The sequence below is a fragment of the Nicotiana tomentosiformis genome, chromosome 4 (genome assembly GCF_000390325.3).
Source record: "Nicotiana tomentosiformis chromosome 4, ASM39032v3, whole genome shotgun sequence".
NCBI lineage: Eukaryota > Viridiplantae > Streptophyta > Magnoliopsida > Solanales > Solanaceae > Nicotiana > Nicotiana tomentosiformis.
In genome coordinates this window covers 127,236,403-127,250,192 of record NC_090815.1, presented here as the reverse complement: position 1 = coordinate 127,250,192, position 13,790 = coordinate 127,236,403, and the positions used below count along the sequence as shown (strand labels likewise).

Here is a 13,790-nt window from a genome sequence, read left to right as displayed (position 1 = left end):
CACATACTAAAGTTTAAGATTAGATTTTTACCAACGCGTTCCAATTTGTATTTACTTTGATTATTTCACGGAGTGTATGCCAAGTTTAAGAAATTACTTTTATTTTTTTGCCTTTGCTGAATTTTTGAACTTCACTCATGATTCTTTGCAACATAATTCTTGTAATTAGTATCACACAACTTTTGGGTGTAGGATTACAATCGTTCTAACATGGAGTACAACACTACAACTTCAAAAAAGAAAAAGAAAAAGAAAAAAGAAAAAGGGAAAAGGGAAAAAAGAATTGATTCTAATTTCTCCAGTTAAATGGAAACAATTAAAGCTGACAGATGTAGGCGAAAACTATGGTTGAGTAGGGTTTATAAATCTTAAAAAAAGATTTAACTTTCCCCCAACGAAAAACAAATCCACCTGAGCTTTACTATCAGAACCACTTTTAACAATGGCCGCCATTTACTCTCACTTATCCTCCCTCCGATCATCCGACGCGCCGTCATTCTCCTCTCTTTCTTCCTCCGGCATTCAGTCATCGCGCTCTTCCGGCGTATTTGTGCCTTCTCCGGTCACATTTCCGGCCATTCGTCGACGCATCTCATGCCAGACCACCTCTCCTTCTTCGTCCGCCAATGGAAATGGTTCGCTCCTTTTTCTCTCTCGAACTTTCCTTTTCCATTGTTTAATGTTGATATGGCATTTGGATTGTGCAAAAGTTTAAATCTATAATGTGTGGTAAAACCTAGAAATTTGTTAAGTTCTGCTGCATTTACTAATGACTACCTTTATCTTGTATTACGTTTCTATATAGTCTTGAGAATGTTGTTTTTATCTATGCATGTGCTGTTTAAAGTGGTGGCCATACTTGAGCTTTAACCGTTTCTTCTTCTTTTTTTACCTAGAGTTCTATGCATGCTTCCTGGTCTTTTTAATTGCCTGCTGAGTTACTAGTATTCTCAAAAGCTTTGGTATCATGTAAAAAATCTTGAGGTTTAAGAGCAAAAAAGGATTGTTTATAGCCTACAACCTACAAAGTTAGAGAATCAAAAACTTTTTTTTTGTGGTGTAAACTGTAAAGACCTTGTTGTATAGATAGTTGAGAAGACCTAAGAAGTGAAAGTACTAGTTGAAATACATATCCTTAGTGTATATATTTTTACGTCATCTTGGTGTTATTTCTATGAAATGTTCCTGATATATCAAAAACAAGTTAGAGAACAATAATACTACTTTTTTTTGGATAAAAGAGAAATACCTGAGGGCCAGTGCGAACCAGTGTCGCACGGTTTTGAACTCAGTGGATAATGTGTGCGCCCCTCGTGACATGCGCCTAACCCACTCATCACAAGCTACTTTCATAAGTAGTTTTTTGAACCCATGAGAACAATAATAGTGTGTCTTCTAGTTTTTCAAAACATGAAACTTGATGAGAATGTTAAAAGGAGAATGTTTGACAATGCATGGATCAAACCATATTTTGTTATAAAATTGGCTGGAGAAGTGAGAACATGCCCCTCCAATTATGTCTAGGTTACATCCTTTTGTAGATGCGGGTTACTACTTAAGAGGATTTTTCTGATACGTCTTATTTTCTATCACAGCAAATGCCACTCAGAAGGACTTTCTGCACATCAGCGATTTCAACAAATTAACTATTTTAAACATCTTGGATCGAGCCAAAGAGGTCAAAGCACTGATAAAATCAGGAGACAGGACATATCTCCCATTTAAAGGTAAAACAATGGCGATGATATTTGCTAAACCATCAATGAGGACAAGGGTTTCCTTTGAGTCAGGGTTTTACTTGCTTGGTGGCCACGCTATATACTTGGGACCAAATGACATACAGATGGGTAAGCGAGAAGAAACTCGTGATATTGCTCGTGTTCTGTCTCGCTACAATGATATCATTATGGCTCGAGTTTTTGCCCATCAGGTATGTTGGTGAGTTTTCTGTTTTGACTTCCAGGTGCATGGTGAGTTTCCTGTTTTGGCTTCTTGCTGGTGCACTTCAGTACCCTATCATGGCGCATATGAAGCACTGCTAACACTCTTATTTGTTGTAGTTGTCCAGTCAATGCTTCTGTGTCCTCTGTTAAAGCGTCTCTTAGCAACATTGTCCCTTCTATCTATTTGGTTGCAACTTCTAAATATTATTTGAAACAAAAGTTTCTTGATCTATTTCCATTGGATCTGAATTCTCGATCCATCTTGTACTTAATATCGTACAGACAAATAACAGTTTAATGATGTTGCCTTCCCCTGCAAGTCAATTTTGCGCATATGATCATTGAGGCCTAAATGTTCTTCAGGGTTTTTACATGTTGAGATGTTGAACTGAGTAATTGATATGCAAGGGTTGGACATTTCCAAGACCGTTGCTTTCATACCAACTGCAAAATAAAAATTTTATCTATGTTTTTTTTTTGTTGCTGGTACAGGACATTCTAGATCTTGCTAAATATGCAACTGTACCAGTGATTAACGGCCTGACAGACTACAACCATCCTTGCCAAATTATGGCCGATGCCCTTACAATAATTGAACATGTTGGTCAGCTGGAAGGAATTAAGGTTTAGCTTTTTCTGGCGATTATTTGGATGATCTCCTAGTTTCTGGTTCTGATGATATGATTTTTATAATTTAATGTTAGCTGCAAATTTCAGGTTGTCTATATTGGAGATGGAAATAACATAGTGCATTCTTGGTTGCTGCTCGCTTCAGTAATTCCTTTCCACTTTGTTTGTGCCTGTCCAAAAGGTTTTGAACCTGATGAGGAAACAGCTAAGAGAGCACAACAGGCTGGAGTAAGCAAAATCGAGATAACTAATGATCCAAAGGAAGCTGTTAGAGGAGCTGATGTCGTGTACTCAGATGTCTGGGCTAGCATGGGACAAAAGGAAGAAGCTGCACAGCGCCGTCAGGTGTTTCAAGGATTCCAGGTAGGAGTTATAAATTGCATAGCTATAGTCTGTTCAACTTGTGCATGTCACCAAGAAACATCTTTGATTTTACATAAAATTGCTTGCCAGAAGTGCAGACAAAACCAGTAGTATAGGAGGCTTAGCCCAGAAATGTCCCTTGCTGTGGAACTAGGCTATTGTGGCTGGTTGCTCCTACAACGGCTCATAAAATTGTCATTTTTTAAATATCTTTCAACTTTTTGGATCTGACGAGATGTAGGCGTTTGAAACACAAACTTACGCTTCTTAAACAGGAATGAATGCAAGTTAAGTGGATAACACATCTTGTGATTTCTAAGAAAATGAACAGTGTGGACAATCTATTTTGTGGGACTTTAGTGGGAGAATACTCATTACCTGGACACTGTTTGCACGTCAACCCGTGTTTACGATCATTTGTATTGGTGGATGGAACAACCCTGAATCTTAACTGTCGTGGTATCTTAAACCAAGGTTGCAACAGTTCTAGTGAAATAACTTGGGTTTACTAGTGACTGTTGTGTAATAACAAGATAATCCGTAAAGCATCACTCTGGTACTTGAATATTTACAAGTTCTGTAGTTTTGGCTAGTTTTTGAAGCATCCTATTAATGTTTGTGAAGTGATTAAGGTACCCTTACTATATTAAATGACAAGTTGGAACAATCACTATCAAATGATAACATCAGTTCCTTAAGTTTATATCCTGCGAATTGAACAACTTGCATTTACACACTGAAGCATGAATGCATGTGTTTCTCTGACGTCTTATTAGTTGTTGACAGGTGAACGAAGAAATCATGAAATTAGCTGGACGGAACGCTTATGTCATGCACTGTTTGCCTGCAGAAAGGGGAGTGGAAGTCACTGATGGAGTAATTGAAGCGCCAAACTCAATTGTATTCCCCCAAGCAGAAAATCGTATGCATGCACAAAATGCGATTATGCTTCATGTAATGGGCTTGTAATTTGCATTGTTTGACCAAATAGCGAGACTTATATTTTTCCTAGACCGTGTTTTGCTTGGAGCGTCAAAAAGAACTTCGTGGCTATGTCTGTTCATATAACTCAAGGTTCTAAATTCTTTAGTCAAGTGATTATCTTATTCTCATATCAGATGCCTTCTTCGACATGTTATTTGGATGTTTATATACAGAAATATCTCGACAAAGAATAGGAACCCTAAGGGATTAGGATAAGTTACAATCGCAACTAGTTGATCACAACAGCTTAAAAAGATCTCTCAAGAGATATCTTATACAATCCTGTGGCATCTTGCAGTAAAAAAAATACTATTTCAGCTGAACCCTTCGTACCCGAACTTAGGACAATCACCTCTTTACACCTAATTTACCTTGCATTTGCACATTGTGTAAATTAATCATTTCAGCCTGAGTTTCCAAACTGAGGAGCTATTGTTCAATTGTCTTTTAATTAGATTGCCGATAGTTCAATGTATATACAAGACAAAATTAAGGCACCCTTAATTCATTCCTCATCTTCCATCTTGAAAAGTTGATTGCCAATATTAGGACAGCACGGAGCACCTGCTCATACCACAGAATTTCCACTGGTACTGTTCACCTCTCTTCTGAGTTGAACCTGTTCCATGCGGCCTTTGGTTCACAAAAAGGAAAATAATGAGATTCAAGTCCATAAAATAGAAACAGAAAAAAGAGACTGATTCATGCATTGCGTCAAGTCATAAGTATGTGACAGCGCAATCAAACAGACACATGCAGCTAAAGAAACTTATTAGTTACCTTGAGAAGATCAAAAACCTTTTCACAGATGTATTTTTGCTGAATACTCGCTCCTCTTTGCTGCAACTTATCAGGGTGAACATAAAGAGTTGCTTTCCTGTAAGCCTTCTTCACCGCAGCAGTTGTAATAATTTCAGTCAGCGAGATGGGTTGCCAACCACTATCGGATCCAAGGATCTGCATTTGCAAAAACAAGTATCTAGTGACAATGGAAACTATATATTGAACAGGACAAAATTAAATCAAGATCAGTGCAATGAACGCTTAGAAGGGACTCATTCACATATTCTAAAATCTGGTCACTGCAATTGCCCATGTAATTTAAAAATCACTCCAATTTTTAGTTTCTTCCACATTAAGTAATAAACATGTTCTGATGAGACTTTTTAAGGTAGTATCTTAAGATATTTCAGAACACTCCAGCCTTGCAACTTCCCTTTCTACCCAATGTTCATAACAAAGGAGAAGCGAAAAAAAATACTTGGGCAAGTATTAAATCGGATACATACATATTGCAGAGTAGAAAGCAGTGCACGTAGGTTCCCTTCCTTCCCGCTGGCCCATCTTTTAATATCAGCGTCAAGAGCTTCAGCTAATCTCTGAAATTAAAATATACATATAAGCAAGCATAACTAACATGTGCGCATCATGAACTCCATAAGCACACAATTCATATCAAGAAAATTTACATTTCTCTCAGTTTGCTCTTTCTGAGCCAGAAGATCACGCTTATTCTTCTCCGCAAGGGCATTTGCCTGAAAAGACCAGTAGAAACATAAAAGTGAATATGCTTGGACAAAGTCCAGGAGCCAGTGTCCAAATAATAGAGTTAAGATACACATACTGCTCTTTCCATTATCCTCTGGTGCCTCTCCAACCTTGCTTTGCGTCTTTGAGCTGATTCACTATTACTTCCATCAAAATTGTCCAAATCCTGCATTGATTCAGTACGTCATCCTTCTGTATTCCACAAAGTATACACTAGAGAAAGACAAAAATTGAGAATGATACTCACAGAAGAGGAAAGGCTATGCTTCAACCCGTTCTCTCGGGTCACAGTAGCAAATCGTTCAACACCGTGTCTATCTGCTTGAGACCTTAATTCAGCTGTGCCCTTTAGTGATAAAGCTTTTTCCAAAGCACGTTCACGGGCTTCTGCAGTTGCTCTCTCCACAGCAGCTCGCTCTGCTTTAAGCTTGGCTTCAATGGAAGCTTTGTCCGTTGATACCTTGCTACTTGCAGAAGCCTTCTCACGCTTATCTCGTGCCTCAGCCATTACTCTTTGTCGAACTTCAGCAGTTGCTCTCTCCACAGCAGCTCGTTCAGCCCTTTCTCGGGCTTCAGCAAATGCCCTCTCACGAGCCTCACGAATTGCTCTTTCCACAGCTATTCTGTCTTTTTCCCTTTCTTTTTGTCTCTCGTCTACCTGGGTTCTTTTACTATTATTTTTATCCTCCGCTTCTTTTTGCGAAGACTCTTTGGTCTCCTCTTCTACAACAGTTTTTTGATTGCTCTCTTCCTCGTGCATTTCGGCTTTTATCTTTTCATCATTGTCCAGTGGTTCATTGTCTTTGCAGTCACAAGCTGAGGAAGAACATTCTAGTTCTTCTGAGTTCTCAACAGACTTGTGTTCTCCCAGAGCTGCTTCAATATCTTTGTTTATCTCGACCTGGTCAGCAGCAATACCATCCCCCTTGATTGATTCCTCATTTCCTACATGTCCAGGGACACACAAGCCATCCCCCTCATCTAGATTTGAGTATAATTCTGGGTCCCTACCTGTCTCGTCCATGCATTTATGCTCAAGGTTTATGTCAGTAAAAGTGGTATTCTCTGATTCTTCAGAAGCGTGGACCTCAGGTACAAAATGTGATTCAGTATCACTGACATTCTCCTGAATCACATTGCGGAAGCTCTCTGTCTCAAAAATCACTCGTTCACTGGGAAGATTGTCCGCACCGTTCATGCAAGTGGAACCACAATTCACTTCCTTGACATCCTCAGATGAGGCCGCATAAGTGTCTTGCACTATGCCCTCAGAGGTATCCTCTTCACTAGAATTTTGGAGACCACTAGCAGTTTCCAATATCTCCTTTTCCCAAGAATTGGATGATTCGTCAGTTACTCCATCCTTCTGACACTCACGCTCATAGATGGCTTCAGAAATTCCATGTACCCTTTCAAAATTAACTGCCTGCTGACTTATTTCAACATCATTATTCTCTAGTTGATCTTCACAAGCTTCTTGTATCTCACTTGAACAAGGACTGCCATTGAGATCAGGCTCATTAACAGCACTCCTTGAATTTTGTTTATCAGCAACACCTGGAGCCACACTTGTCTCCTGATCATCCTCACTCTTATCAGATGCTCCCAGCCTACTATCAGCTTCTTCAGCCTCCTGACTTGCTTCAGTCTTTTTACTCTCTGTGAATTTAGCTGCTCGGTTCTCTATTTCTTCAGTTGCTTCATACTGACAAGGCTCTACAGATATCTTCTGAAGTCCTTCCATCTCAGATCCTTCTCGTTTTCTCTCACTTTCTTCCACTTCATGACAGTAAGGGGTTTTCTTGTCACTCGGCTCAAGCTCATGAACCCCATATGACCACTTCTCAGCGTGTTGGCCACGTTGAAAATCTTCTGGTCTACTCTCAATGCCTACTCTCCCGCAGTCATGTTGGGGCTTCTCATCATTTTCTACCCATAGGAAGGCTTCCTTATGCATAATCTCAGTTTCTTCTTCATTGGAGCTCCTCCTCAATCTGCTTTTGTTTTCTTCCACCTCATAAACATTTTCTAACTTATTAGGCACTATTCTGCATTCCAAGTCTTCATGCTTCACTGTCTCGTTTTCTGGAGGTGTCTCTCTGTTGTTATGTAGATTATCATTCTCAGTTTCTTGGAACCCAACTTTTTCCTCAGTAAGTGGCTCCTGAGAGTTCTGCAAGTTCTTGAAACTCCACATCTCATGAAATATTGACTCTAGATTGTTCTTCATGTATTCAGACTTCTTCAACTCAGCAGAACAATTTCCGTTCCCCTTAGAAAAGCCATTGATGACTTCTGAATTTACATATTCTTCAGAATCATGCATCAAAGCTGAATTAGAAGTATCCTTGAATTGCTCTGGAGCTTCTGCCTTCCCAAGAACGTTTAGTATTTCCCCCATTGGTTTGACGTAATCAGGTCCTTCACCAAGCTCAGATGCCATGGTTTCTATATTCTCTTTTCTACTGCTTACCACTTCCGGAAACCAAGTTCCTGCTACATCTCCTTGAGATGCTTCAGCATTTTCAGTCTGGGTATTCTGCTTAACCGTTCCAGCAACCCATTGCTGTTCTTTAAGATTGAAGAATGAAGCAAAATCACCATTACTTGATGGGATTCCCCTGCACACCTCAGTGAATGGTGGCAATCCAATACCTATTTTTCTATGCAATTCCATAGTATTTTCCCTGTTACTTCTTGTGTTGCACTCAACCCTATTATCTTTAGATTTTAAGCTACCTTTAGACCTTCGTTTCAGAGAAGCTGGAACACCTTCTTTTTTTCTCTCCATTAACTCTTTTGCTAGTCTAATACTTTCTTGAGCCTTCTCTATGGCTTTTTTCAATGTGGCAGCAGAAACAGCAGCTGCTGAATTTGCATCAAGTTCCTCATCAGAAGAAGTAGGTGAAGTATTGGTGGGATGAATACCCCTTCCAGATGCTACATATTTGGGATCAGGACCTGAAATTTTTGATTGATTAGGCTGACCCTTGATGTCGTTAGCCATGGGGCTTGAAGTTGATGCCCCTTCAGTGGAACTTGACCTCCTCTCAAATTCATCATGTGCACTATAAAACTTATCATTAAAATGGAACGCATCCCAGCTAGATCCACTTGTAACCTTCACTACGCCATCTGAACTTTGTTTCTTGGGGATATGCAAATTCTCCTTTCTATCACGCCAATTAAATAATTCCCCACTAAAGTTCCCGTCGTGATGTGCTTCACCTGAACTTTGTTTCTTGGGGACATGCAAGTCCGCATTCTTATCCCAGCCTTCTTTAAATATTTCCCCACTTAAGCGCCTGTTGCGATGTCCATCTGAACTTTGTTTCTTGGGGACATGCAAATCCCCAGTCCTAGCATGCCCCTCTTTACCTATTTCCCCACTAAAGCTCCTATTGCGACGTACTTCATCTGAACTTTGTGCCTTTGGGACATGCAAATCCCCCATCCTATCACGCCCTCCTTTAAATATTTCCCCACTAAAACTCCTGTTGCGAGGTACTTCATCTGAACGTTGTATCTTTGGGACATGCAACTCCCCCACCCTATCACGTCCTTCTTTAAATATTTCCCCACTAAAACTCCTGTTGCGCTGTACATCACTTTTTACAAAGGGTGCTCGCTGAAAGGCTTCAGTCTTTGGTAAATGAGAACTTTCATCTATAAAATACGTAAAACCAGGGACAGCATGCAGTTGAGCTACCTGCGTCATCCCATTTGGACCATCTTTGCCTCTTTGGCCGGTCTTATGATAAGATAGGTTGAAGTGCTTTGGCCCATCAATAGATTGATTAGTCGCTTCACATGAGGACTCTTTATGCTTTCCACTTGGACTAAATTGATCTGATCCTTCAGAAGCAGTCCTACACGCCACAAATACAGGAAATTAAGGGAAGTATCATAACTCATGTTGTACCAAAAGCAACCAATACACATGTGGTCTTTTAAAGAAACTGTGAGAAAATTTGGGAAATGCTACAGAAAATGTAAGCAATCACGGGAATTGCTAGTTAGATGAAAGACTATCTTTTCTCACTTGTGGAAAACACCAAGTAATGGCATAGCCACATAGTAAATGTCCATAACTTTCAGAGCACATAGCATCACTAAGTGTGTATGCTTAGAAAGGCTATAGACATGTGAATAAATATCAAATCAGGATGAATTTGGTCTAAAACCTTCCTCTAAGAAGACGAGTGAGCATGGCTAACATTCTGTAAAACACGTAACTCAACCAATTAAAATAACAAAAGGACATCAGCTGTCATGCTACAAAATAACCTACAGACAGGCACATTTCAGAATAAGCAACAAATGAGAATTGTGTAGATTCTTTTTTTGTTGAAAATTTTATTAAAGAATAGTGCCCAGAAAGTGCAATGAAAAGTAGTACAACCCCAACAAAATGCATCTTAGCAAACTAGCTACATGAGAACTGGGGAAATTTTCCATCCTATCTACTTCTTGTGCATTTTCAATTTTGCATCAAAGGCTAAGAGAGCTACATTTATGTTTTAAGGTACAAATATTTTCCTTTTTGCCTTCAAAGTATCTTTTATTTCTCTCCTTCCACACAGTCCACTATATAGCTGCTCAACTTTGTGTCGCCTTTTTGTAGTCCTCTTCTACTCCAACGAAGTAGTAGGTCTTCAGGAGATTCTGGCATGCACCATTTAACTTCAAGCAAATTCAAGAATGTGTACCAAATCTGATTTGTGTTTCTGCAGTGGATGAATAATTGTTTCGCATCTTCATAATCTTCTTCATAGTTTACACATCTGTTGATAGTCATGCATCTTCTTTGTATAAAGGTGCTTCCTTTCTCCATATCAGTTTCAATGGCCATTCTTGTTCGTGTTGTCTACTTTGAGACAACAAGTTATATGCAGACTTTACTGAAAAAAGGTCATCCTTACATTCTTTTCATACTAACCTATCAGGTACTAACTGTAGATTCTATTTTCACTAAAAAGGTTTGCTTATGAATATTTCATACCAAAAATATATGAATGCTTCAGCAGATATCTGTTCTTATAAAGAAGACTCATTTTCCAGCTAACAAACATCATATATTTATCACCTAAAGTAACATTGATAGTAGCAAAATCCATATACCCAATAGACCAAATAGAAAAACAGAAAAAGGACTCGTGTTAAGCATATTAAAAATATACAAACTGAAGCAAAAAGACAGAAATTAGGAACAGAGATGAAACAGCGCCATATAATTTGAAATCATTGAGCCTTTGCTTTTTCCTTTTCATATTTTTTTCTATTATTTTCTTTTCCGCATTTCAACAACACAAAAAAAGAGTAACATTCACAAAATTAACTGTACACCTCGACACATCAAATCGCCTCCAACGCTAAGAAAAATCGTCTTCATTCTCGAAACAAAAAGAGTAAAACGTAAAAAGTAAGGGGAAAAAAATGGAAATGAACTCACCGAGTTTTACCAGAAGAACGTTTACCACGTTTAGCACCAGAAAATAACTCATCATAAGGCACAGCAATATCTTCTTCACAAAAACCACCAAAAATGTTGGAATAATCAAGTTTTGAGGAGGAGCTTCGACAATCATCGGAAACCTTACCATCATCTAGACCAGAAAGATCAAGTACCGGAATCGACGAACCACGAGAACCTCCGAAAATCTCAGAGTAATCTGGAGCTCCGGAAGAAAAAACCGGAGCTCCGAACTTTTGCTGTGCAAAAACGTCGTCGTACGGATGTTGTTTAGCTGAAAATGAATAGCCATTAGCACTCGAAAGCTTTCTTCTGTGTAAAGGCCGTGAAAGTGACTCCATTGAAGTAGAAATGGAAGGACAATGAACTAGGGTTGCTATTTTCAGGAGGATTTTTTTTATGTAATTTTTTGGGGGGGTTTTTTATTTGTTATTCGGTGATGTTTGTCTGCAGAATCAGAAAGACAGAGAAGAAGAGAAAATGGAAGAAAATGTTTTTGTGTGACAGAATAATTACAAAATGAGTTTTTTTGAAGGGGTTGATTTGTAATTTTAGTGTTTTCATTTTTAATATCACGTTTGGCCAAGCTGGTTATTTTGAAAATATATATTTATTTATTTTCAAAAGTAATTTTGGCGAGCAATAGTTTGTGTTTGGCTAATTAATTTAAAAACTACTTCTAAGCAACAATTAATGTTTGACCAGACTTTTAAAAAGCACTTCTAAATATATTTTTCATCAAAAATACTTGAGAAAAAAAAAATTCCTTCTCCAAAATTATTTCTGCCTCTACTCAAAAGTATTTTTTTTTTTTTTCTAAAAATTTGACCAAACATTTCAAATTTAAAAAAAAAATACTTATTTTAAATTTGAACTTGGAAAAGTTGTTGCCAAACATACTATAACTCTGTTTTGTGCTGTACGGTATTCTTGTTTCCAAGTCTCCAACTTGGATTGATCAACTCGTTCGGTGATTTTTTTCACATATTTTATTTATTAGTTTTCTTTTATATTTTTAAATAGTTGTATCCTTGAAGAGGCCAGCTTTATTTTTCAAAAAAGCCAGCTTTCAAATTCACTGTGAGACCAAAAAACGCATAACGACGTAAATCTTTTAACGTTTTGTTGTACTTTAGAGACTTTTTTTAAATCGTACTTTAGAGAATATCACTTTCATAAAATTTTGCTAATATGCAAAAAAAAATATTTATTCCATCAAAACAACACAATCTCTTACATTATGCATCAAAAAATAAAAGAGTTACAAGTTCATGTATGATATTTTTATTTTTATTCATTAAATTTCTTACTATAATCGATATCCTAATGTGAAAGATTTCAGTTTGTCGTTTCAAACTGTATTTTTCCTTCTCTTATACCTTATTGGAAACTAACTCTCTAAAGTTTATTCCATCTAAATATAAAAAAATTAATTCAAAAAATTATTCGTCAATAATAACTCTCTTAGCTACTATACAAAAAAAGTGACCAACAATTTGAAACAAGAAGAATATCTTAACTACTACTTGCCAAACATGAGTGATTGATTTACTTGGAAATTACATTTTTTTAATATATATTTTCACTTACAGAATAAATTATTCCAGTGAAGCTAACATAACAAAAGCAAGCCTAACCGTGTCTATGTTTTTCCTTTCACTAAATTTTCAAATAAAGTTCCAAATTTAAAATTGGCATTACTGTAAAATTTGACTTGTGCTGTTTTTATTTTTAAGCTGACCATACGGATATGAATTTATTAGTTTCTCAGATTGGTAGGAATAAAAAAGGGGGCCTCTCTTTTCCCATTATGGAAAAATGATTATTTATAGCACGTGCACACGTAAAACCAGAGACAGTATCGACATTTTATTTATTTTCCTCTTCAAAAGTTTGAGAAATTGTTTTTTTATTTTTTTTTAATGTTAGAACGACAGAAGAGAAATTTGCTATATTCACTTAAATTATGAACCTAGGTTCACTCCTCGAATTTCAAGCTCAAACACTACTTACAACCATGTTTTTGAATTTTTAACTTCAAGTTGTTGGAAAATTTACATTAATTAATAATAAGTACTAATAATAAATCAATGAAAGGAAAAAGCATAGCCGTTTCCTCATAGAGATTCCCATGACAATTATTCCTATAATATTCAAACACTTAATCATATATACAAAGTATGGCCCCTCAACTCACATGGTATTATGAATTTGAGGACGCCATATATGGAAGAAGCTGCCATTATGGAGACACTAATTTGGAGCACCGAACTGGGAAAAGTCGTATTTGCTCTAATTATTAACTTTCATTTCATTTATGATCAAACTCACGATTTTTGTCTCCTCTAATACTATATATTAAAGTTCTATAATTATGAGAAACACGGTATCTCTAGTTATATTATCACATAATTCATTTCTACAGAGATGATGATGTTTATCTTGTTATCCATAAATCTCCTGTTATTCGATCTGTATTACTATAATAACTAACGAAACAATAATCTTTCGAAAACAGAAAATAAAAACAGAAAATTAACAGGAACAGAATGTCGAAATAATATTTGAAAAAATAATTTCGAAATAAATCGAGCCCACTGAATACACAGTGTGTCCTTAAGAAAATTATTTGCCTCAAATATCCGAGATGCTGGAGTATTATCCTCTCAGGATAGAACGATTTAACTCGCCGGTGTATTGGTACCAAAAACCACGGTGTCAGCAAACATCACACTAAAATAGATTTGTGTAGAAGAAGTCTTGAAGTTCAGAAAATTCGTAAGGAAAAATCTGACGAGTCAAACGAATTTATAGCCAATGGAAGTATTGTTTCTGAAAGTTCACAACCC

At 37.2% G+C, this 13,790-nt stretch overlaps 2 protein-coding genes across 3 annotated transcripts; one reads left to right on the top strand and one right to left on the bottom strand.

Annotated features, from left to right (window-relative positions):
• The first annotated feature begins 300 nt into the window (after nucleotides 1-300).
• On the top strand, nucleotides 301-4,048 carry LOC104107769 (ornithine transcarbamylase, chloroplastic-like). 2 transcript variants are annotated; one of them, XM_009616653.4, is made up of 5 exons: nucleotides 301-635; nucleotides 1,596-1,930; nucleotides 2,436-2,567; nucleotides 2,661-2,936; nucleotides 3,723-4,048. In XM_009616653.4, the coding sequence occupies exons 1-5, from the start codon at nucleotides 443-445 to the stop codon at nucleotides 3,903-3,905; spliced, it is 1,119 nt and encodes a 372-aa protein (XP_009614948.1). In that variant the 5' UTR covers nucleotides 301-442; the 3' UTR covers nucleotides 3,906-4,048. The 2 variants fall into 2 exon arrangements, with proteins under 2 accessions (XP_009614948.1, XP_070056333.1); XM_070200232.1 differs by having other exon boundaries at nucleotides 346-635; nucleotides 3,713-4,048.
• Nucleotides 4,049-4,111: 63 nt separating this feature from the next.
• On the bottom strand, nucleotides 4,112-11,419 carry LOC104107768 (auxilin-like protein 1). The gene is made up of 7 exons (XM_009616652.4): nucleotides 10,921-11,419; nucleotides 5,716-9,337; nucleotides 5,545-5,634; nucleotides 5,390-5,455; nucleotides 5,210-5,299; nucleotides 4,701-4,877; nucleotides 4,112-4,553 (listed from the first exon to the last, which is right to left on the bottom strand). The coding sequence occupies exons 1-7, from the start codon at nucleotides 11,280-11,282 to the stop codon at nucleotides 4,518-4,520; spliced, it is 4,443 nt and encodes a 1,480-aa protein (XP_009614947.1). The 5' UTR covers nucleotides 11,283-11,419; the 3' UTR covers nucleotides 4,112-4,517.
• Between the last annotated feature and the right edge of the window lie 2,371 nt (nucleotides 11,420-13,790).

Bases quoted from the DNA above. Each gene is read 5' to 3' on its own strand.
- LOC104107769 (XM_009616653.4), top strand. From the start codon at position 443: ATGGCCGCCATTTACTCTCACTTATCCTCCCTCCGATCATCCGACGCG. The intron at 636-1,595 runs GTTCGCTCCTTT...TTTCTATCACAG, and splicing joins TTCGTCCGCCAATGGAAATG to CAAATGCCACTCAGAAGGAC. The intron at 2,937-3,722 runs GTAGGAGTTATA...AGTTGTTGACAG, and splicing joins AGGTGTTTCAAGGATTCCAG to GTGAACGAAGAAATCATGAA.
- LOC104107768 (XM_009616652.4), bottom strand. From the start codon at position 11,282: ATGGAGTCACTTTCACGGCCTTTACACAGAAGAAAGCTTTCGAGTGCT. The intron at 9,338-10,920 runs GTGAGTTCATTT...TGTGGCGTGTAG, and splicing joins CGTTCTTCTGGTAAAACTCG to GACTGCTTCTGAAGGATCAG. The intron at 5,635-5,715 runs GTGAGTATCATT...GAATCAATGCAG, and splicing joins AGCATAGCCTTTCCTCTTCT to GATTTGGACAATTTTGATGG.